Source organism: Cibotium barometz, chromosome 23, assembly GCF_041138505.1.
Source record: "Cibotium barometz isolate CiBa-2024 chromosome 23, ASM4113850v1, whole genome shotgun sequence".
Classification (NCBI taxonomy): Eukaryota; Viridiplantae; Streptophyta; class Polypodiopsida; order Cyatheales; family Cibotiaceae; genus Cibotium; species Cibotium barometz.
Window position 1 is genome coordinate 22,724,897 of NC_141068.1, and position 22,557 is coordinate 22,747,453.

General features: G+C 37.4%; 1 protein-coding gene across 3 annotated transcripts; it reads right to left on the reverse strand.

The window, feature by feature from the left end:
• Positions 1-386: 386 nt before the first annotated feature.
• On the reverse strand, positions 387-3,800 carry LOC147625754 (thaumatin-like protein). Of its 3 annotated transcripts, none has more exons than XM_086817308.1 (2): positions 3,606-3,800; positions 387-1,088 (listed from the first exon to the last, which is right to left on the reverse strand). In XM_086817308.1, the coding sequence occupies exons 1-2, from the start codon at positions 3,661-3,663 to the stop codon at positions 619-621; spliced, it is 528 nt and encodes a 175-aa protein (XP_086673434.1). In that variant the 5' UTR covers positions 3,664-3,800; the 3' UTR covers positions 387-618. The 3 variants fall into 3 exon arrangements, 2 of the variants coding, with proteins under 2 accessions (XP_086673434.1, XP_086673435.1); XM_086817309.1 differs by lacking the exon at positions 3,606-3,800 and adding an exon at positions 1,192-1,335; XR_015268725.1 differs by lacking the exon at positions 387-1,088 and adding an exon at positions 3,452-3,503 and having other exon boundaries at positions 3,606-3,790.
• Between the last annotated feature and the right edge of the window lie 18,757 nt (positions 3,801-22,557).

Genomic DNA, 22,557 nt, shown 5'->3' on the forward strand with positions numbered 1-22,557 from the left:
CTCGGCTCAAGATGATAAAAGGCCTAAGTTTTATTATTCAAATGCTAGGCATGGTTGTGTTATATCTTTTTGTCTTGTGCAAAAAACAAATATAGAATTTGCCATTCTTCCTTTGTTTTTTATTTTTTTGATTTGTTCGTGTAGGGAAGATGGATGACTTCAATGTCGATCCCCCTTCTAGCCTATGCTAAGAGTGACATTGTTGTTGTTGTTGATGCTCCTTCATGTGGCAAAGAAAGTGATCTTCACACCTTTAAGCTTTCATTTAATCTCATACGTGTTACGAATCTACCCCACCAACATCAGCTTGAGTTCCTAAATGAGGATGTAATCGCAAATAGTTCCATCTAGTCCTACTCCGAGTCCACGGATGGGCACACAGAATCATCTAACAAGATCACATCATGCAATTATTAATTTAAAACGTACAACCATAATAAATAGCTCATAAGATCTATATATTATAAAGCAGCTCATACGATCTTCATAGTGTAGGAGCTTACTTATTATAGGGCATCTTAAACTATTTTTGGAAGTTATAACCATGATAGCTCCTCAAAGCTTTATTCTGCGCCGCGTGTTATATATGCAGCCGCTCCTCCGGAGTCCGGCCTACTACTACTGGCACAAGTAGAGGTTGTAATCGGTAGAGCCATAAGCGCAAGCCTTCGTTTCGTCGGGAGATCCGTTGTAGTAGCCATTTGGGCAAGTACTCGCAGTTGTGCCAGTACAGTCCACCGAAGCACAAGCGCCGTTTGTAGGAACCACTTTGAGAGCCACATTGAAGCCTGCCAAGACGGAGATATCATAGTAGTCCAGGCGGTTGCCACCGTCCACCGTGATCTCGAACTGCGAGACGCCGGACGGTGGACCAGTGTTGCATGCTTGGCCCCCGCAGCCCCCTACAATAGCCCAAACCGTCCCAGCTGACCAGCTCGGCGATGCAGCTACAGTCCAGGTCTGCCCTGGCGCTAGCTGCGAGCACGCCCCACCGACTCCGTTGTTGGGTACCCAATACTTGGCGCACACAGTTGAGCTGCACTGATTGTGGACATAGATCGTCGTTGCATTCACCAGAACCCACCCTCCTGCATGATGCATATCATTTCATGTTTAAAAATACAAAAAAAAAACTAAGTAGGCCTTTCCGCCTACTAGCGTTTAATTAAATTGACGCGCCTTAGTACTTACCCGAGGCTCCAACAAGAATGAGCAGCAATACGGATGATATTCCCATTTTGATATTATTGTTCAATCTCTCTCACTCTCTCTCTCTCACACACACACACACACTACCACCACCACCACCACCAACTACTACTAATTGAAGCGACAGAAGAACAACACAATGTAGAGGAGGAGGAGGAGGAGGAGAGGCACACGTCCCCGCTATTTATACACCTTGATGCAACTTGGCCATCACCTTTTCAACTGTGCGCCCAATAGCAGAACCTCCTTGCAGTGTTCACTTTTGGCACGCGCACTGTGCCAAAAGTAAATTGTGTAAGTGTTCACTGTTGGCTCGCACGGCCATCACCTTTTCAGCTGTGCCCAGCACGGTCCACGACGGTCTACGCGCCCAATAAAGAGGCAATAAAGGCTTTGGCTAAGTTTTCAAACTTGGTCAAATTAGATGGCCTTACGCTTCACCTTTAAGCCATGTTCAAATTAGTGCTCACATAACCGAGTTTATAGTATAATTCAAAATTTCGAATTTGACGTTGCCTTTAATTTTAAGCCATGAAATTTGTACATTTTAATTGCAAATCCTAGCATTTATATGATTTCTAGTGATTTTCAAGTTGAAATCTTGGTTAAGCCAAGCATTAAAGACCTTTAATTTTAAGGGTTAAAAAGAACTTTTTTTTTATATCATTGAAGTGCAAATCATTGAGATCTACGTCAAATATGTGGCTTTTTTCTTCGATAAGTGAATCCCAAGATAGTTTTTTTCTTTGTCTCACTTGTTTTTTCTTAGGATACTATTCTCACACTCGATCTTGAGTATAAACCACTTTTTACATCCATACATGTGGAATACAATTGTTTTTTCCTCGATGACTAAAGGCGAAGCTAGCGTTTTCCTTTCTCCCACTTATCTTCTCTAGGTACAATTCTCACACTTGATCACCACTTTTTACATTATACATGTGAAATACAGTTACTTTTTACTTGATGTGAGTAAATGCCAAGGTAGTGTTTTTCTTTGTTCCACGTGCCTTCTATCTAGGTACTATTCTCACACTTCATCTTGAGTATTGACCGCTTTTTACATCATACTTTTCCTTTAATGTGACTAAATTCCAAGATAGTTTTTTTCTTTGAGCTACTTTTCTCACACTCGAACCTTGAGTATCGACTGTAGCATTATCTCAATCGAGATACAAGGATGTAATCACACAGCCGTATCTATATCTCCTCTACATCTCGATCCAGATATTTCCAATAAATGGGAGCTGCTCATGTCTTCTAACCGTAAAACTACACGTAAATCTGGGCTGTTTGTTTTACCAACACTAAAACCTGTAACATGCGACCTCAGCTCGAGATTATAAATTAGATGGCCTTACGCTTCACCTTTAAGCCATGTTCAAATTAGTGCTCACATAACCGAGTTTATAGTATAATTCAAAAATTTGCCTTTAATTTTAAGCCACGAAATTTGTACATTTTAATTGCAAATCCTAGCATTTATATGATTTCTAGTGATTTTCAAGTTGAAATCTTTGTTAAGCCAAGCATTAATGACCTTTAATTTTAAGGGTTAAAAAGAACTTTTTTTTTATATCATTGAAGTGCAAATCATTGAGATCTACGTCAAATATGTGGCTTTTTTCTTCGATAAGTGAATTCCAAGATAGTTTTTTTCTTTGTCTCACTTGTTTTTTCTTAAGATACTATTCTCACACTCGATCTTGAGTATAAACCACTTTTTACATCCATACATGTGGAATACAATTATTTTTTTCTCGATGACTAAAGGCGAAGCTAGTGTTTTCCTTTCTCCCACTTATCTTCTCTAGGTACAATTCTCACACTTGATCACAACTTTTTACATTATACATGTGAAATACAGTTACTTTTTACTTGATGTGAGTAAATGCCAAGGTAGTGTTTTTCTTTGTTCCACGTGCCTTCTATCTAGGTACTATTCTCACACTTGATCTTGAGTATTGACCGCTTTTTACATCATACTTTTCCTTTAATGTGACTAAATTCCAAGATAGTTTTTTTCTTTGAGCTACTTTTCTCACACTCGAACCTTGAGTATCGACTGTAGCATTATCTCAATCGAGATACAAGGATGTAATCACAGCCGTATCTATATCTCCTCTACATCTCGATCCAGATATTTCCAATAAATGGGAGCTGCTCATGTCTTCTAACTGTAAAACTACACGTAAATCTGGGCTGTTTGTTTTACCAACACTAAAACCTGTTTGACTAAGACCTGCACTGATTGTGGACATAGATCGTCGTTGCATTCACCAGAACCCACCCTCCTGCATGATGCATATCATTTCATGTTTAAAAATACAAAAAAAAACTAAGTAGGCCTTTCCGCCTACTAGCGTTTAATTAAATTGACGCGCCTTAGTACTTACCCGAGGCTCCAACAAGAATGAGCAGCAATACGGATGATATTCCCATTTTGATACCCATGATATTATTGTTCAATCTCTCTCACTCTCTCTCTCTCACACACACACACACACTACCACCACCACCACCACCAACTACTACTAATTGAAGCGACAGAAGAACAACACAATGTAGAGGAGGAGGAGGAGGAGGAGAGGCACACGTCCCCGCTATTTATACACCTTGATGCAACTTGGCCATCACCTTTTCAACTGTGCGCCCAATAGCAGAACCTCCTTGCAGTGTTCACTTTTGGCACGCGCACTGTGCCAAAAGTAAATTGTGTAAGTGTTCACTGTTGGCTCGCACGGCCATCACCTTTTCAGCTGTCCCCAGAAATCTTCGTTAAGCCAAGCATTAAAGACCTTTAATTTTAAGGGTTAAAAAGAACTTTTTTTTATATCATTGAAGTTCAAATCATTGAGATCTACGTCAAATATGTGGCTTTTTTCTTCGATAAGTGAATCCCACGTAGTTTTTTTCTTTGTCTCACTTGTTTTTTCTGAGGATACTATTCTCACACTCGATCTTGAGTATAAACCACTTTTTACATCCATACATGTGGAATACAATTGTTTTTTCCTCGATAACTAAAGGCGAAGCTAGCGTTTTCCTTTCTCCCACTTATCTTCTCTAGGTACAATTCTCACACTTGATCACCACTTTTTACATTATACATGTGAAATACAGTTACTTTTTACTTGATGTGAGTAAATGCCAAGGTAGTGTTTTTCTTTGTTCCACGTGCCTTCTGTAGGTACTATTCTCACACTTCATCTTGAGTATTGACCGCTTTTTACATCATACTTTTCCTTTAATGTGACTAAATTCCAAGATAGTTTTTTTCTTTGAGCTACTTTTCTCACACTCGAACCTTGAGTATCGACTGTAGCATTATATGGTAGTGATGCGTGTGTACACACTTAGGAGCATCGAGGCACTTTTTCCCTCACTAGGAGGCTTTTTCTCCCTTGCATCGTATGTACACCATCATATCTACTCATTTTGGGGTATGTACTTATCTTTTGTATCTGGCACACATTTGTTCATTCTAAGTAAACTAGAAGTGATAGGAGTAGAAAAGGTGGTGGGAAGCATGGATGTGGGCGAAGTGTTCAGGTAAGGAATAAAGAAAACGGGGTGTGATGGGAGAGGGGTAAATGTAGGAGTAAAATAGGAGAGCGAGTCGAGTGAAGCGGTCAAGAGGTATAGGGGTTACTATGGGACAACTGACATGCCAAGCACATAGTAGGAAGGACATAATACCGAGCGACTCAATTGCTCGGCTCCGTACCTAGAGTTCAGGTGGGGTTCCAAGCCGCCTGTGCCTCTAGAATACATTGCAAATCTAGGTCATCTATGAGTATGGAGGCGGCATTATAAGACGCCCCTCCATATATCCAATTTTGGTCCGTTGGCGATGAACGCTATGATGGCCACATCTATATGCATAGAAACATTACATAAACACATAAAAACATAGCTCACATAGAGCATACATTACATAAAAAGCTTATGCATAAAGTTTTAATGTATAGAGATTAATGCATGAAACCTCAATGCATAGAGTCCCATGCATAGAGCTTAATGCATAAGGCTCATGCATTGAGCTTTATGCATAGACTCTAATGCATAGAGTCTCTTAGATGAATTTTCCTGCATAGAGTCTTAATGGATAGAGCCCTATACATAAAGCCTCAATGCATAGATCCTCATGCACAGAGCCTCTTGAGTCGTGCATAAAGCCTTGTGCATAGAGCCTTAATGCATAAGGCTTATGCATTGAGCTTTATGCATAGATATCATGTATGAATCCTCATTCATAGAGCCTCATGTATAGAGCTCATGCATAGATCCTTAATTCATTAGGCTTATGGATTGAGCTTTATGCATAGAGCTTATGCATAGAGTCTCATGCATAGAGCCTCATGCATGAATAAGGCTTAGAGGTGAAACATATATAAGAAAAATGATCGAAGGTGCAAAAACAAAGAGCAAGGTGAAGGGGCTTACCTCTTATGCTTGTGAGAAGGCTTGTTTGCAGTTGATCTTCTTTGGAGAAGAAACCCTAAATCTAGCTACAAAAAGTATTAAGATAAGCAAAGTTTTTATTTATGCATTAAGCTTTATGCATAAGGTCATGCATAAAGCTTATGCATAAAGTTTTATGCATAATGCTTTACGCATAAAGCCTTATGCATTAAGCATTTTGCATAGAGTCTCATGCATAGAGACATCTACATTAAGCTCATGCATAGAGCTTCTGCAGCATGACGTCTCATGCATAGAGCCTTATGCTGCACAAAGCTCATGCATAGAGTCTCATGCATGAAGCCTCATGCATAGATCCTTATGCATTATGCTTTATGCATAGAGTCTCATGTATGAAGCCTCATGCATAGACCTTAATACATAAGGCTCATACATAAGCCTCATGCATAGAGAGTAATACATAAGGCTCATGCACAAAGTCTCATGCATAAAGTCTGATGCATGCATAAGGTCTAGAGGCAAAACATATGCAAGAAAAATAATTTCCAACATCCGAAGGTGCAAAAATAACAAAGATCAAGGTCAACGGGATTACCTCTTATTCTTGTGGCTTGTACTACATAGTTGATCTTTCTTGAAGAAGAAACCCTAAACTTAGCCACAAGAAGAATTAAGATAAGCAAAGTTTTTATTTATAAAAAACTATTAATATAATTAGTAAGCATTTAAGAGAGAAAACAGGCATACAAGAGAGCAAGGTGTAGGGGCTTACCTGTTATGCTTATAAGAAGGGCTAGCGGTTGATCTTCTTTGGACAAGAAACCCTAAACCTAGACACAAAAAGCATTAAGATAAGCTAAGTTTCTATTTATAAGAAACTACTAATATAACTATTTAAGCATTTAAGAGAGCATACAAGCATACAAGAGAGTAAGCAAGAGAGTATGAAATCATACAAGAGAGTAAGCAAGAGAGTAAGCAAGAGAGTATGAAATCATACAAGAGAAGTAAGCAACAAAAGATGAAAGAGAAGCAAGTAACAAAAGGTAAGTCTCAAATCCTAGATTAGTGAACTTTCAAAAAATAAAAAATTAAAGAAAACAAAGAAGATAAGGATATGGTACATACCTTGATAGGAGGAGGTCTTGTGAAGGTGGGAAGGGGAGCAGAGGAGGAGGGATTTTGAGGGAGATGTGGATGGGAAGCCGGATCCTCCACACTCCACCAAGAGCTTCCCACCATCACCTCTAATGCTTCAACCACTCCGACCGTCGTCGCCGATGCCCTCCGACCGCTCCGATCGTCACTGTCGATGCCCTTAAAATTGCAAGGAATCTCTACTTAGCACAATACTCTACAACTCTACAACATTACTATGAGAACTTTGCACACCAATCTGAATATTTTGCACGGTAATCTGAAAACTTTATACAATAACCTTGATTTTCTACACAACAATCTTCTTCTTGTAATTTTTCTCCAAGAACTCAAAGATTTGGTAATCTAGCATTTGATCTTGAAGAAGTAAGGGCTTTAAGGATTGATATTTGAAATTGTAAGCTCTCTAAGTAAGATAATGCAAGAAAATCAAGCAATATTGGTTACTAAAATCTATGCAAACCTTAATTTCAAAAATCAAGAAAATTTCAAGAAAATCAAGATCAAGAAGATCAAGAAGATCAAGAAATCAAACTGTACAGTGGATTAGGGTTATGAAAATAGTTACCAATATAAATTCAAAAATGATTAACAAAAAATTTATAATACTGTCAAAACAAGAAATTAGCAAATCCAAAAATTGTATTAAAATCAACTTTGAAAATGATTATCACTAATTACTACCTAAGCCAAGAGCTCTGATACCAATGAAAGAAAGTAGCGTCTAGATTAACATAAATTTGATGAAATAAAGCACCATCTAGATAAATTGGATATAGCTTAATTGGTCTTGGATTAGCTTAGATTAGGATGATTAGCTTAGGTTTAGAGAGAGTAAGTGACTCTTATATTGATGATTATCAAAAGGTTCAAAAGATACAATACTCTTAGAGCACATACCTTTTATAGACCCAAGGTCCATGTGTCCTAATCCCACATGTAAATGACCCTAAGCCCATGTGCCTAGGTCCATCCCATGTGCATGTGCATCCTAAGAACACTTTGTTACAAAATACCAACGAAAGAAAGTAGCATCTAGATTAACATGGATTCAATAAAAGAAAGTAGCATCTAGATTAACTTGGATTTATCTTAATTAACCTTGGATTAGACTAGATTAGGATGATTAGCCTAGGTTTAGAGAGAAGAGAGAGTAAGTGGCTTGTGTATTGATCATTATTAAAAGGTTCAAAAGGTACAATATTCCTAGAGCACATGCCTTTTATAGTCCCAAGGCCCATGTGCCCTAATCCCACATGTAAATGACCCTAAGCCCAGGTGCCTAGGTCCATCCCATGTGCATGTGCATCCTAAGAACACTTTGTTACAAATGACTTGTAAATCTAAAATTTTGTGACAAATTATCCTGTAACCAAATTTATGCTGCAACTCAATAACTAGAAATTGGACATATATAATCAACATTGACACTTTCATAGAGTGCTTGTGAAAAACTTGCAGAGCTGAAACTAGGCCTGACATAGCTTCGAATCAAAATTATCAAATTGCATATTACAACGCCCCTTTGCTGACCACCACGAAGGGCGCCTTAAGATGTGATAATGGACCTTATTGTTGTGTCCAGCTGCTTCTCTTGGCTACAAATAATTTATAGAGTTTTTCTTCCAAATCAAATTGAAAGATATGTAATACGAGCATCATGACATGCATTTACCAAATCTTGTGTGTCAATGTCTAAAACGTTAAAAAACCTAAGGTCCACCAAATTATTTTTTAAACATCTTGATGAATTAATAGCAAAATAATATACCAAATCTTTTGTGTCAAAGATCCTATACCTTAAAAAACCTAAGGTCCACTAAATTTCTTTTTTACACATCTTGATTAATTAATGGCAAAAGTAGACATTGGGTGCTTTATCATAAAGATATATAATACCATTGAGTTTATTGTATTGTTATTGTGGCATTTTAGAAAGAACATTAGATCATGGCTAGGCCTTTCCTTTATGACCATACCTGGCCGTTTGTAAATTACAACTTGTTTATTTAGCTCGAGTGCTTTATGCGAGGATATGTTGATATGCATATTCATTAGGTAGATCTCCATCCAAAAAACACATTTCATGTGGTTCTAGCAATTGTAGTATTGCTGTTAATATTCTGCATCTAGTACGTGGCCGACGTGGCCGTGAACACTTGCATAGAGGGTACTAGCACAAGTAGAGGTTATAATCGATAGAGCCATAAGAACAAGTCTAAGTTTTGCTGGGAGATCCGTTGTAGTAGGTGTATTTTGCATTCATATGTATGGATTATCTATAAATTAGCTATATTTATTTTATATGCATGTGAAACTATAATGAATGCACCCATGCATATGGAGTGATGATGACATGGCAATGCACATTGCTGACATGGCATATATGTCTATGAAATGTGGCACCAAATCAAGGATAATGTGGTATGTCCATATGGTGGATTTTTTGATGTCATGGACCAATGATGTAGCAATTAGAGTGAGGTGGCAACTCTTCCTCCTCGATGATGTGTTAATGCATGTGACATGGCATCAAATGAGGTGGCATAGTGAGATGGCATGCTATGTCATTCCTAATGAGGTGGCATAATGAAGTGGTACATTGAGATGGCTCATTGAGGTGGAACGCATGCCAATGTGTAGGTGATGTCACACATATGCGCACATGGATGACCACCTTAGGGGTCTCCACCTAGACTTGGTATATTACCTAAGCTAGGTTACCAAGCCTAGTTAGGGTTAGGTTTAGGCTTAGAAGGGAAGAAACTACTCAACTAAAGCCATTTTCATATAAAAAAAATTCAAGTAGAGCTATTCTCAGATAGAATGGATGAAAATATAACTTTTCTTACTCAAATTAAACCAAATCGTTTTTCATAGATTCACCATGTTTTAGCACTCCTATCTCACATAAAATTATTGCTTAATTTAAAGAATAAAATTAATTTACCAATTATATTCAACTGCTCTAAGACTTTGAAGTGAATTTCCAATAGAGATCTTATAAAATCTAATCCCTAAAAATGAAATTTGAACATATAGCCGTAGTGTCCTCATAATTTTTTGTTTTTTGTGGTTTAATCAAGAAAAATATGTAATGTACAGAAAAACTACTCTTTTGCATACCTTCAAAACATATAATAATTAATTATAAAAAGAAATTATATGCAAAAACTTGCTCAATAAACCAAGTTACGATCACCACCATTCAATGCTTTTCTAGCATACAAAGTGGGGATGGAATTATAGTCAAAATAAGAAATTTATTAACATTTAAAGATCATATTGTCTACCTCTTTTAAATTGGGATTAGGCCATAAATATATTTGTGACACATAAAATATGGGACAAGCCATAACTACATTTATGACACAAATGTTTTAAATTTTTGATTTTTTATCAAACCATATTATGTTTAACTATACAACTACTAGGGTGTGATGTTTCATTAGAAGACCTCAACGTTAAAATTCCTTGGCCAACTTGGAAGGTGTATCAAGTGAGGATCCTTATTGTACAACCACCCACACGTAGTGCCTATATGATAATAAACTTATGAATATGAACATTACGTTATATAAGTATAAACTTATATATATAATTATCATATCAAGAGTGTAAACATTTTTAGTAAATAAAAATCATAAACAGTCACCCACATTTCTATGAATGATTTGATCTCTGACGAATTTGTCAAGAAGAGATAAAATTAAGGAAATACTGTGGATCGCTTGATTTGGGTATAGCATTTAGAGGAGGGAGTTTGATACATGGATGTCTCAGTTGTTCATATATCTCAATCGAGATACAAGGATGTAATCAGAGCCGTATCTATATCTCCTCTACATCTCGATCCAGATATTTCCAACAAATAGGAGTTGTTCATGTCTTCTAACCCTAAAACTACACGTAAATCTTGGCTGTTTGTTTTACCAACACTAAAACCTATAATATGTGACCTCGGCTCAAGATGATAAAAGGCCTAAGTTTTATTATTCAAATGCTAGGCATGGTTGTGTTATATCTTTTTGTCTTGTGCAAAAAACAAATATAGAATTTGCCATTCTTCCTTTGTTTTTTATTTTTTTGATTTGTTCGTGTAGGGAAGATGGATGACTTCAATGTTGATCTCCCTTCTAGCCTATGCTAAGAGTGACGTTGTTGTTGTTGTTGATGCTCCTTCATGTGGCAAAGAAAGTGATCTTCACACCTTTAAGCTTTCATTTAATCTCATACGTGTTACGAATCTACCCCACCAACATCAGCTTGAGTTCCTAAATGAGGATGTAATCGCAAATAGTTCCATCTAGTCCTACTCCGAGTCCACGGATGGGCACACAGAATCATCTAACAAGATCACATCATGCAATTATTAATTTAAAACGTACAACCATAATAAATAGCTCATAAGATCTATATATTATAAACCTTTATAAAGCAGCTCATACGATCTTCATAGTGTAGGAGCTTACTTATTATAGAGCATCTTAAACTATTTTTGGAAGTTATAACCATGATAGCTCCTCAAAGCTTTATTCTGCGCCGCGTGTTATATATGCAGCCGCTCCTCCGGAGTCCGACCTACTACTACTGGCACAAGTAGAGGTTGTAATCGGTAGAGCCATAAGCGCAAGCCTTCGTTTCGTCGGGAGATCCGTTGTAGTAGCCATTTGGGCAAGTAATCGCAGTTGTGCCAGTACAGTCCACCGAAGCACAAGCGTCGTTAAAAAAAAAAAAAAACGAAATACGCAGTGAATTAATTAGAAAGCCAAAAAATACATCAGATCACCCAAGGGAAAGGTGATAAGCTAGGTGGGTATTCATATACATCAGGACTCTTTAGACAAAAGAAGTAAGCATCAGGACCTTTTACACAGACTGACCAAGCTAACATAATGCTTTACAAATTGTCAATTTTCGCCTGTAGCTTGGCCACAAATTCATGAGCTTTTTCAAATCTCCTTGCTAGGTCATGTATGTCATCAGCAAGCTCCTGTAACCATTCGTGTGTGGTGTTCATTGTTCCATCCTCTTCCAATGCCTGATGGGAGTCACTGTCTTGTTCACTGTAAAACTTCACTGCATCTTTAATCACCCCAATGCGCCACCTGTAAATTCTTACCCTGTCCAACTTGAGAGTAGAATCCTGCACTACACATCCAGAAAAGAGGGCTTTCAAGCTGAGAGCCTGAAAAGCAGGAGTAAATAGAACATTATTTCAGAAGGACCATATGACCCAGAGAAATTCTGCCCTACACTTGTTCCAATATTCAGAAATCAGAGACACTGAGTCTCCTAATATCAGTTGTTTCCAAGAGGTGGGAAATCCTAATGTCCTGAACAAAGGGGCTAAAATTGGGGAGTTGGTTGGGCAATTGAGGAAAAGGTGGGGAATATCCTCAACTGACTGTTTACATCTTGTACAAAATCCATCACTCTGACCCACTTCCCTGCTTTTGGAACTAGTCCATACAGCTTTGTGGAGCAAAAGCCACAGCACTGTGCCAAAAGTAAATTGTGTAAGTGTTCATTGTTGGCTCGCATCAGCTGTGCCCAGCATGGTCCACGACGGTCTACGCGCCCAATAAAGAGGCAATAAAGGCTTTGGACAAGTTTTTTTTTATATCATTGAAGTTCAAATCATTGAGATCTACGTCAAATATGTGGCTTTTTTCTTCGATAAGTGAATCCCAAGATAGTTTTTTTCTTTGTCTCACTTGTTTTTTCTTAGGATACTATTCTCACACTCGATCTTGAGTATAAGCCACTTTTTACATCCATACATGTGGAATACAATTGTTTTTTCCTCGATGACTAAAGCCGAAGCTAGTGTTTTCCTTTCTCCCACTTATCTTCTCTAGGTAAAATTCTCACACTTGATCACCACTTTTTACATTATACATGTGAAATATAGTTACTTTTTACTTGATGTGAGTAAATGCCAAGGTAGTGTTTTTCTTTGTTCCACATGCCTTCTATAGGTACTATTCTCACACTTGACCTTGAGTATTGACCGCATTTTACATCATACTTTTCCTTTAATGTGACTAAATTCCAAGATAGTTTTTTTCTTTGAGCTACTTTTCTCACACTCGAACCTTGAGTATCGACTGTAGCATTATATGGTAGTGATACGTGTGTGCACACTTAGGAGCGTAGGGGCACTTTTTCCCTCCCTAGGAGGCTTTTTCCCCCTTGCGTCATATGTACACCATCATATCTACTCATTTTGGGGTATGTACTTATCTTTTGTATCTGGCACACATTTGTTCATTCTAAGTAAAGTAAAAGTGATAGGAGTAGGGAAGGTGGTGGGAAGCATGGATGTGGGCAAAGTGTTGAGGTAAGGAATAAAGAGAACGGGGTTTGATGGGGCAGGGGTAAAGGTAGGAGTAAAATAGGAGAGCGAGTCTAGTGAAGCGGTCACGAGGTATAGGGGTTACTATGGGACAACTGACATGTCAGGCACATAGTAGGAAGGAGATAATACCGAGTGACTCAATTGCTCAGCTCTGTACCTGGAGTTCAGGCGAGGTTTCAAGCCGCATGTGCCTCTAGATTACATTGCAAATCTAGGTCATCTATGAGTATGGAGGCGGCATTAGAAGATGCCCCTCCATATATCCGATTTTCGTCCGTTAGCGATGAACCCCATGATGTACTTAAAAAGCTTATGTGTAACTATACAACTACTAGGGTGTGATGTTTCATTAGAAGACCTCAACGTTAAAATTCCTTGGCCAACTTGGAAGGTGTATCAAGCGAGGATCCTTATTGTATAACCACCCACACGTAGTGCCTATATGATAATAAACTTATGAATATGAACATTGCGTTATATAAGTATAAACTTATACATATAATTATCATATCAAGAGTGTAAACATTTTTAGTAAATAAAAATCATAAACAATCACCCACATTTCTATGAATGATTTGATCTCTGACGAATTTCTCAAGAAGAGATAAAATTAAGGAAATACTGTGGATCGCTTGATTTGGGTATAGCATTTTGAGGAGGGAGTTTGATACATGCAAGTCTCAGTTGTTCATATATCTCAATCGAGATACAAGGATGTAATCACAGCCGTATCTATATCTCCTCTACATCTCGATCCAGATATTTCCAACAAATAGGAGTTGTTCATGTCTTCTAACCCTAAAACTACACGTAAATCTGGGCTGTTTGTTTTACCAACACTAAAACCTGTAACATGCGACCTTGGCTCGAGATTATAAAAGGCCTAAGTTTTATTATTCAAATGCTAGGCATGGTTGTGTTATATCTTTTTGTCTTGTGTAAAAAACAAATATAGAATTTGCCATTCTTCCTTTGTTTTTTTTTTTTTGATTTGTTTGTGTAGGGAAGATGGATGACTTCAATGTCGGTCCCCCTTCTAGCCTATGCTAAGAGTGACGTTGTTGTTGTTGTTGATGCTCCACCATGTGGCAAAGAAAGTGATCTTCACACCTTTAAGCTTTCATTAAATAACCTTTAATCTCATACGTGTTACGGATCTACCCCAACAATATCAGCTTGAGTTCCTAAATGAGGATGTAATCGCAAATAGTTCCATCTAGTCCTACTCCGAGTCCACGGATGGGCACACAGAATCATCTAACAAGATCACAACATCATGCAATAAAACCATATTAGATAATTTGGGAAAAATCCCATTCCCATTTGAAAAATGGAATCATGGTGAACCTATCCAAGCTTTTGTCAAAACCCCATCATGGGACATATCATTGGAAAGATCTTGAAGAGTAGGATCTAAGTCTATAATGTCCGACAAATTTGGAGTTAATATGCTCAAGATATGGCCAAAACTATGTTGAAAAGGTAATTCCCAAAGTATGAGATTTTTCCCAAATTATCTAATATTGTCTTCAATTAATAATTTAAAATGTACAACCATTAATTTAAAACGTACAACCATAATAAATAGCTCATGAGATCTATATATTATAAACCTTTATAAAGCAGCTCATACGATCTCCACAGTGTAGAAGCTTACTTATTAATTATAGAGCATCCTAAACTATTTTTGGAAGTTATAACCATGATAGCTCCTCAAAGCTTTATTCTGTGCCGCGTGTTATATATGTGGCGCCTCCTCGGGAGTCCGTCTTTGGCTAAGTTTTTGAACTTGGCTATGGAAAGATTCAAAGATGGCCTTACGCTTCACCTTTAAGCCATGTTCAAATTAGTGCTCACATAACCCAGTTTATAGTGTAATTCAAAATTTCAAATTTGACGTTGCCTTTAATTCTAAGCCATGAAATTTGTACATTTTAATTGCAAATCCTGGCATTTATATGATTTCTAGTGATTTTCAAGTTGAAATCTCCGTTAAGCCAAGCAATAATAACCTTTAATTTTAAGGGTTGAAAAGAACTTTTTTAATAGCATTGGTTCAAATCATTGAGATCTACGTCAAATATGTGGCTTTTTTCTTTGATAAGTGAATCCCAAGATAGTTTTTTTCTTTGTCTCACTTGTTTTTTCTTGAGATACTATTCTCACACTCGATCTTGAGTATAAACCACTTTTTACATCCATACATGTGGAATACAATTGTTTTTCCTCGATGACTAAAGGTGAAGCTAGTGTTTTCCTTTCTCCCACTTATCTTCTCTAGGTACAATTCTCACACTTGATCACCACTTTTTACATTATACATGTGAAAATACAGTTACTTTTTACTTGATGTGAGTAAATGCCAAGGTAGTGTTTTTCTTTGTTCCACGTGCCTTCTATAGGTACTATTCTCACACTTGATCTTGAGTATTGACCACTTTTTACATCATACTTTTCCTTTAATGTGACTAAATTCCAAGATAGTTTTTTTCTTTGAGCTACTTTTCTCACACTCGAACCTTGAGTATCGACTGTAGCATTATATGGTAGTGATGCGTGTGTACACACTTAGGAGCGTCAAGGTGCTTTTTCCCTCACTAGGAGGCTTTTCCCCCCTTGCGTCGAATGTACACCATCATATCTACTCATTTTGGGGTATGTACTTATCTTTTGTATCTGGCACACATTTGTTCATTCTAAGTAAAGTAGAAGTGATAGGAGTAGGGAAGGTGGTGGGAAGCATGGATGTGGGCGAAGTGTTGAGGTAAGGAATAAAGAGAACGGGGTGTGATGGGGGAGGGGTAAATGTAGGAGTAAAATAGGAGAGCGAGTCGAGTGAAGCGGTCAAGAGGTATAGGGGTTACTATGGGACAGCTGACATGCTAGGCACATAGTAGGAAGGACATAATAGCGAGCGACTCAATTGCTCGGCTCCGTACCTAGAGTTCAGGTGGGGTTCCAAGCCGCCTGTGCCTCTAGAATACATTGCAAATCTAGGTCATCTATGAGTATGGAGGCGGCATTAGAAGATGCCCCTCCATATATCCGATTTTGGTATGTTGGTGATGAACGCTATGATGGCCACATCTATATGCATAGAAACATTACATAAACACATAAAAACATAGCTCACATAGAGCATACATTACATAAAAAGCTTATGCATAAAGTTTTAATGTATAGAGATCAATGCATGAAACCTCCATGCATAGAGTCTCATGCATAGAGCTTAATGCATAAGGCTCATGCATTGAGCTTTATGCATAGACTCTAATGCATAGAGTCTCTTGTATGAATTTTCCTGCATAGAGTCTTAATGGATAGAGCCCTATGTCCACGGATGGGCACACAGAATCATCTAACAAGATCACAACATCATGCAATTATAAATTTAAAACGTACAACCATAATAAATAGCTCATAAGATCTATATATTATAAACCTTTATAAAGCATCTCATACGATCTCCATAGTGTAGGAGCTTACTTATTATAGAGCATCCTAAACTATTTTTCAAAGTTATAACCATGATAGCTCCTCAAAGCTTTATTCTGTGCCACGTGTTATATATGCGGCCTCTCCTCGGGAGTCCGGCTTTGGCTAAGTTTTTAAACTTGGCTATGGAAAGATTCAAAGATGGCCTTACGCTTCACCTTTAAGCCATGTTCAAATTAGTGCTCACATAATCAGTTTATAGTGTAATTCAAAATTTCAAATTTGATGTTGCCTTTAATTTTAAGCCATGAAATTTGTACATTTTAATTGCAAATCCTAGCATTTATATGATTTCTAATGATTTTCAAGTTGAAATCTCCGTTAAGCCAAGCTTTAATGACCTTTAATTTTAAGGGTTGAAAAGGACTTTTTTTATAGCATTGGTTCAAATCATTGAGATCTACGTCAAATATGTGGCTTTTTTCTTCGATAAGTGAATCCAAAGATAGTTTTTTTCTTTGTCTCACTTGTTTTTTCTTGAGATACTATTCTCACAATCGATCTTCAGTATAAACCACTTTTTACATCCATACATGTGGAATACAACTGTTTTTTCCTCGATGACTAAAGGCGAAGCTAGTGTTTTCCTTTCTCCCACTTATCTTCTCTAGGTACAATTCTCACACTTAATCACCACTTTTTACATTATACATGTGAAATATAGTTACTTTTGACTTGATGTGAGTAAATGCCAAGGTAGTGTTTTTCTTTGTTCCACGTGCCTTCTATAGGTACTATTCTCACACTTGATCTTGAGTATTAACCGCTTTTTACATCATACTTTTCCTTTAATGTGACTAAATTCCAAGATGGTTTTTTTCTTTGAGCTACTTTTCTCACACTCAAACCTTGAGTATCGACTGTAGCATTATATGGTAGTGATGCGTGTGTACACACTTAGGAGTGTCGAGGCACTTTTTTCCTCACTAGGAGGCTTTTTCTCCCTTGCGTCGTATGTACACCATCATATTTACTCATTTTGGGGTATGTACTTATCTTTTGTATCTGGCACACATTTGTTCATTCTAAGTAAAGTAGAAGTGATAGGAGTAGGAAAGGTGGTGGGCAGCATGGATGTGGGCGAAGTGTTGAGGTAAGGAATAAAGAAAACGAGGTGTGATGGGGGAGGGGTAAATGTAGGAGTAAAATAGGAGAGTGAGTCGAGTGAAGCGGTCAAGAGGTATGGGGGTTACTATGGGAAAGCTGACATGCTAGGCACATAGTAGGAAGGACATAATACCGAGCGACTCAATTGCTCAGCTCCGTACCTAGAGTTCAGGTGGGGTTCCAAGCCACCTGTGCCTCTAGAATACATTGCAAATCTAGGTCATCTATGAGTATGGAGGCGGCATTAGAAGACGCCCCTCCATATATCCAATTTTGGTCTGTTGGTGATGAACGCTATGATGGCCACATCTATATGCATAGAAACATTACATAAACACATAAAAACATAGCTCACATAGAGCATACATTACATAAAAAGCTTATGCATAAAGTTTTAATGTATAGAGATTAATGCATGAAACCTCCATGCATAGAGTCTCATGCATAGAGCTTAATGCATAAGGCTCATGCATTGAGCTTTATGCATAGACTCTAATGCATAGCGTCTCTTGCATGAATTTTCCTACATAGAGTCTTAATGGATAGAGCCCTATGCATAAAGCCTCAATGCATAGATCCTCATGCACAGAGCCTCTTAAGTCATGCATAAAGCCTTGTGCATAGAGCCTTAATGCATAAGGCTTATGCATTGAGCTTTATGCATAGACATCATGTATGAATCCTCATTCATAGAGCCTCATGTATAGAGCTCATGTATAGATCCTTAATTCATTAGGCTTATGTATTGAGCTTTATGCATATAGCTTATGCATAGAGTCTCATGCATAGAGCCTCATGCATAAATAAGGCTTAGAGGTGAAACATATATAAGAAAAATGATCCCAGACACTTGAAGGTGCAAAAACAAAGAGCAAGGTGAAGGGGCTTACCTCTTATGCTTGTGAGAAGGCTTGTACGCAGTTGATCTTCTTTGGAGAAGAAACCCTAAATCTAGCTACAAAAAGTATTAAGATAAGCAAAGTTTTTATTTATGCATTAAGCTTTATGCATAAGGTCATGCATAAAGTTTATGCATAAAGTTTTATGCATAATGCTTTACGCATAAAGCCTTATGCATTAAGCATTTTGCATAGAGTCTCATGCATAGAGACATCTACATTAAGCCAATGCATAGAGCTTCTACAGCATGACGTCTATGCATAGAGCCTTATGCATAAAGCTCATGCATAGAGTCTCATGCATGAAGCCTCATGCATAGATCTTTACGCATTATGCTTTATGCATAGAGTCTCATGTGTGAAGCCTCATGCATAGACCTTAATACATAAGGCTCATACATAAGACTCATGCATAGAGAGTAATACATAAGGCTCATGCACAAAGTCTCATGCATAAAGTCTCATGCATGCACAAGGTCTAGAGGCAAAATATATGCAAGAAAAATAATTCCCAACATCGGAAGGTGCAAAAATAACTAAGATCAAGGTCAAGGGGATTACCTCTTATGCTTGTGGCTTGTACTACATAGTTGATCTTTCTTGAAGAAGAAATCCTAAACTTAGCCACAAGAGGAATTAAGATAAGCAAAATTTTTATTTATAAAAAACTATTAATATAATTATTAAGCATTTAAGAGAGAAAACAAGCATACAAGAGAGCAAGGTGAAGGGGCTTACCTAGTGGTTGATCTTCTTTAGACAAGAAACCCTAAACCTAGACACAAAAAGCATTAAGATAAGCTAAGTTTCTATTTATAAGAAACTACTAATATAACTATTTAAGCATTTAAGAGAGCATACAAGCATACAAGAGAGTAAGCAAGAGAGTATGAAATCATACAAGAGAGAAGTAAGCAACAAAAGATGAAAGAGAAGCAAGTAACAAAAGGTAAGTCTCAAATCCTAGATTAGTGAACTTTCAAAAAATAAAAAATTAAAGAAAACAAAGAAGATAAGGATATGGTACATACCTTGATAGGAGGAGGTCTTGTGGAGGTGGGAAGGGAGAAGAGGATGAGGGATTGTGAGGGAGATGTGGATGGGAAGCCGGATCCTCCACACTCCACCAAGAGCTTCCCACCATCACCTTTAATGCTTCAACCGCTCCGACCGCGATGCCCTCCGACCGCTCCAATCGTCACTGTCGATGCCCTTAAAATTGCAAGGAATCTCTACTTAGCACAACAGTGAACACTCTGCAACTCTACAACATTACTATGAGAACTTTGCATACTAATCTGAATATTTTGCACGGTAATCTGAAAACTTTATACAATAACCTTGATTTTCTACACAACAATCTTCTTCTTGTAATTTTTCTCCAAGAACTCAAAGATTTGGTAATCTAGCGTTTGATCTTGAAGAAGTAAGGGCTTTAAGGATTGATATTTGAAATTGTAAGCTCTCTAAGTAAGATAATGCAAGAAAATCACTCAATATTGGTTACTAAATCTATGCAAACCTTAATTTCAAAAATCAAGAAAATTTCAAGAAAATCAAGATCAAGAAGATCAAGAAGATCAAGAAATCAAACTGTACAGTGGATTAGGGTTATGAAAATAGTTACCAATATAAATTCAAAAATGATTAAGAAAAATTTTATAATATTGTCAAAACAAGAAATTAGCAAATCTGAAAATTGTGTTAAAATCAACTTCGAAAATGATTATCACTAATTACTACCTAAGCCAAGAGCTCTGATACTAATGAAAGAAAGTAGTGTCTAGATTAACGTAACTTTGATGAAATAAAGCACCATGTAGATAAATTGGATATAGCTTAATTGGTCTTGGATTAGCTTAGATTAGGATGATTAGCTTAGGTTTAGAGAGAGTAAGTGACTTTTATATTGATGATTATCAAAAGGTTCAAAAGGTACAATACTCTAAGAGCACATACCTTTTATAGACCCAAGGTCCATGTGTCCTAATCCCACATGTAAATGACCCTAAGCCCATGTGCCTAGGTCCATCCCATGTGCATGTGCATCCTGAGAACACTTTCTCAGGATGCACATGTAAATGACCCTAAGGCCATGTGCCTAGGTCCATCCCATGTGCATGTGCATGTGCATCCTGAGAACACTTTGTTACAAAATACCAACGAAAGAAAGTAGCATCTAGATTAACATGGATTCAATAAAAGAAAGGAGCATCTAGATTAACGTGGATTTATCTTAATTAATCTTAGATTAGACTAGATTAGGATGATTAGCCTAGGTTTAGAGAGAAGAGAGAGTAAGTGACTTGTGTATTGATCATTATTAAAAGGTTCAAAAGGTACAATACTCCTAGAGCACATGCCTTTTATAGTCCCAAGGCCCAGGTGCCCTAATTCCACATGTAAATGATCGTAAGCCTAGGTGCCTAGGCCCATCCCATGTGCATGTGCATCCTAAGAACACTTTGTTACAAATGACTTGTAAATCTAAATTTTTTTGACAAATTATCCTGTAACCAAATTTATGCTGCAACTGAACGAACCAGAAATGGGACATATATAGTCAAAATTGACACTTTCATAGAGTGCTTGTAAAAAACTTGCAGAGCTGAAACTAGGCCTGACATAGCTTCGAATCAAAATTATCAAATTGCATATTACAACGCCCCTTTACTTGACCACCACAAAGGGCGGTTTATGATGTGATAATGGACCTTACTATTGTGTCTAGCTGCTTCTCTTGGCTACAAACAATTTATACAGTTTTTCTTCCAAATCAAATGGAAAGATATGTAATACCAACATCATGACATGAAGTTACCAAATCTTGTGTGTCAATATCTAAAACGTTAAAAAACCTAAGGTCCACCAAATTATTTTTTAAACATCTTGATGAATTAATAGCAAAATAATCTACCAAATCTTTTGTGTCAAAGATCCTATACCTTAAAAAACCTAAGGTCCACTAAATTTCTTTTTTAAACATCTTGATTAATTAATGGCAAAAGTAGACATTGGGTGCTTTATCATAAAGATATATAATACCATTGAGTTTATTGTATTGTTATTGTGGCGTTTTAGAAAGAACATTAGATCATGGCTAGGCCTTTCCTTTATGACCATACCTGGCCGTTTGTAAATTACAACTTGTTTATTTAGCTCGAGTGCTTTATGCGAGGATATGTTGATATGCATATTCATTAGGTAGATCTCCATCCAAAAAACACATTTCATGTGGTTCTAGCAATTGTAGTATTGCTGTTAATATTCTGCATCTACGACGTGGCCGTGAACACTTGCATAGAGGGTACTAGCACAAGTAGAGGTTATAATCGATAGAGCCATAAGAACAAGTCTAAGTTTTGCTGGGAGATCCGTTGTAGTAGGTGTATTTTGCATTCATATGTATGGATTATCTATAAATTAGCTATATTTATTTTATATGCATGTGAAACTATAATGAATGCACCCATGCATATGGAGTGATGATGACATGGTAGTGCACATTGCTGACATGGCATATATGTCTATGAAATGTGGCACCAAATCAAGGATAATGTGGTATGTCCATATGGTGGATGTTTTGATGGCATGGACCAATGATGTAGCAATTAGAGTGAGGTGGCAACTCTTCCTCCTCGATGATGTGTTAATGCATGTGACATGGCATCAAATGAGGTGGCATAGTGAGATGGCATGCTATCTCATTCCTAATGAGGTGGCATAATGAAGTGGTACGTTGAGATGGCTCATTGAGGTGGAAAGCATGCCAATGTGTAGGTGATGTCACACATGTGCGCACATGGATGACCTCCTTAGGGGTCTCCACCTAGACTTGGTATATTACCTAAGCTAGGTTACCAAGCCTAGTTAGGGTTAGGTTTAGGCTTGGAAGGGAAGAAA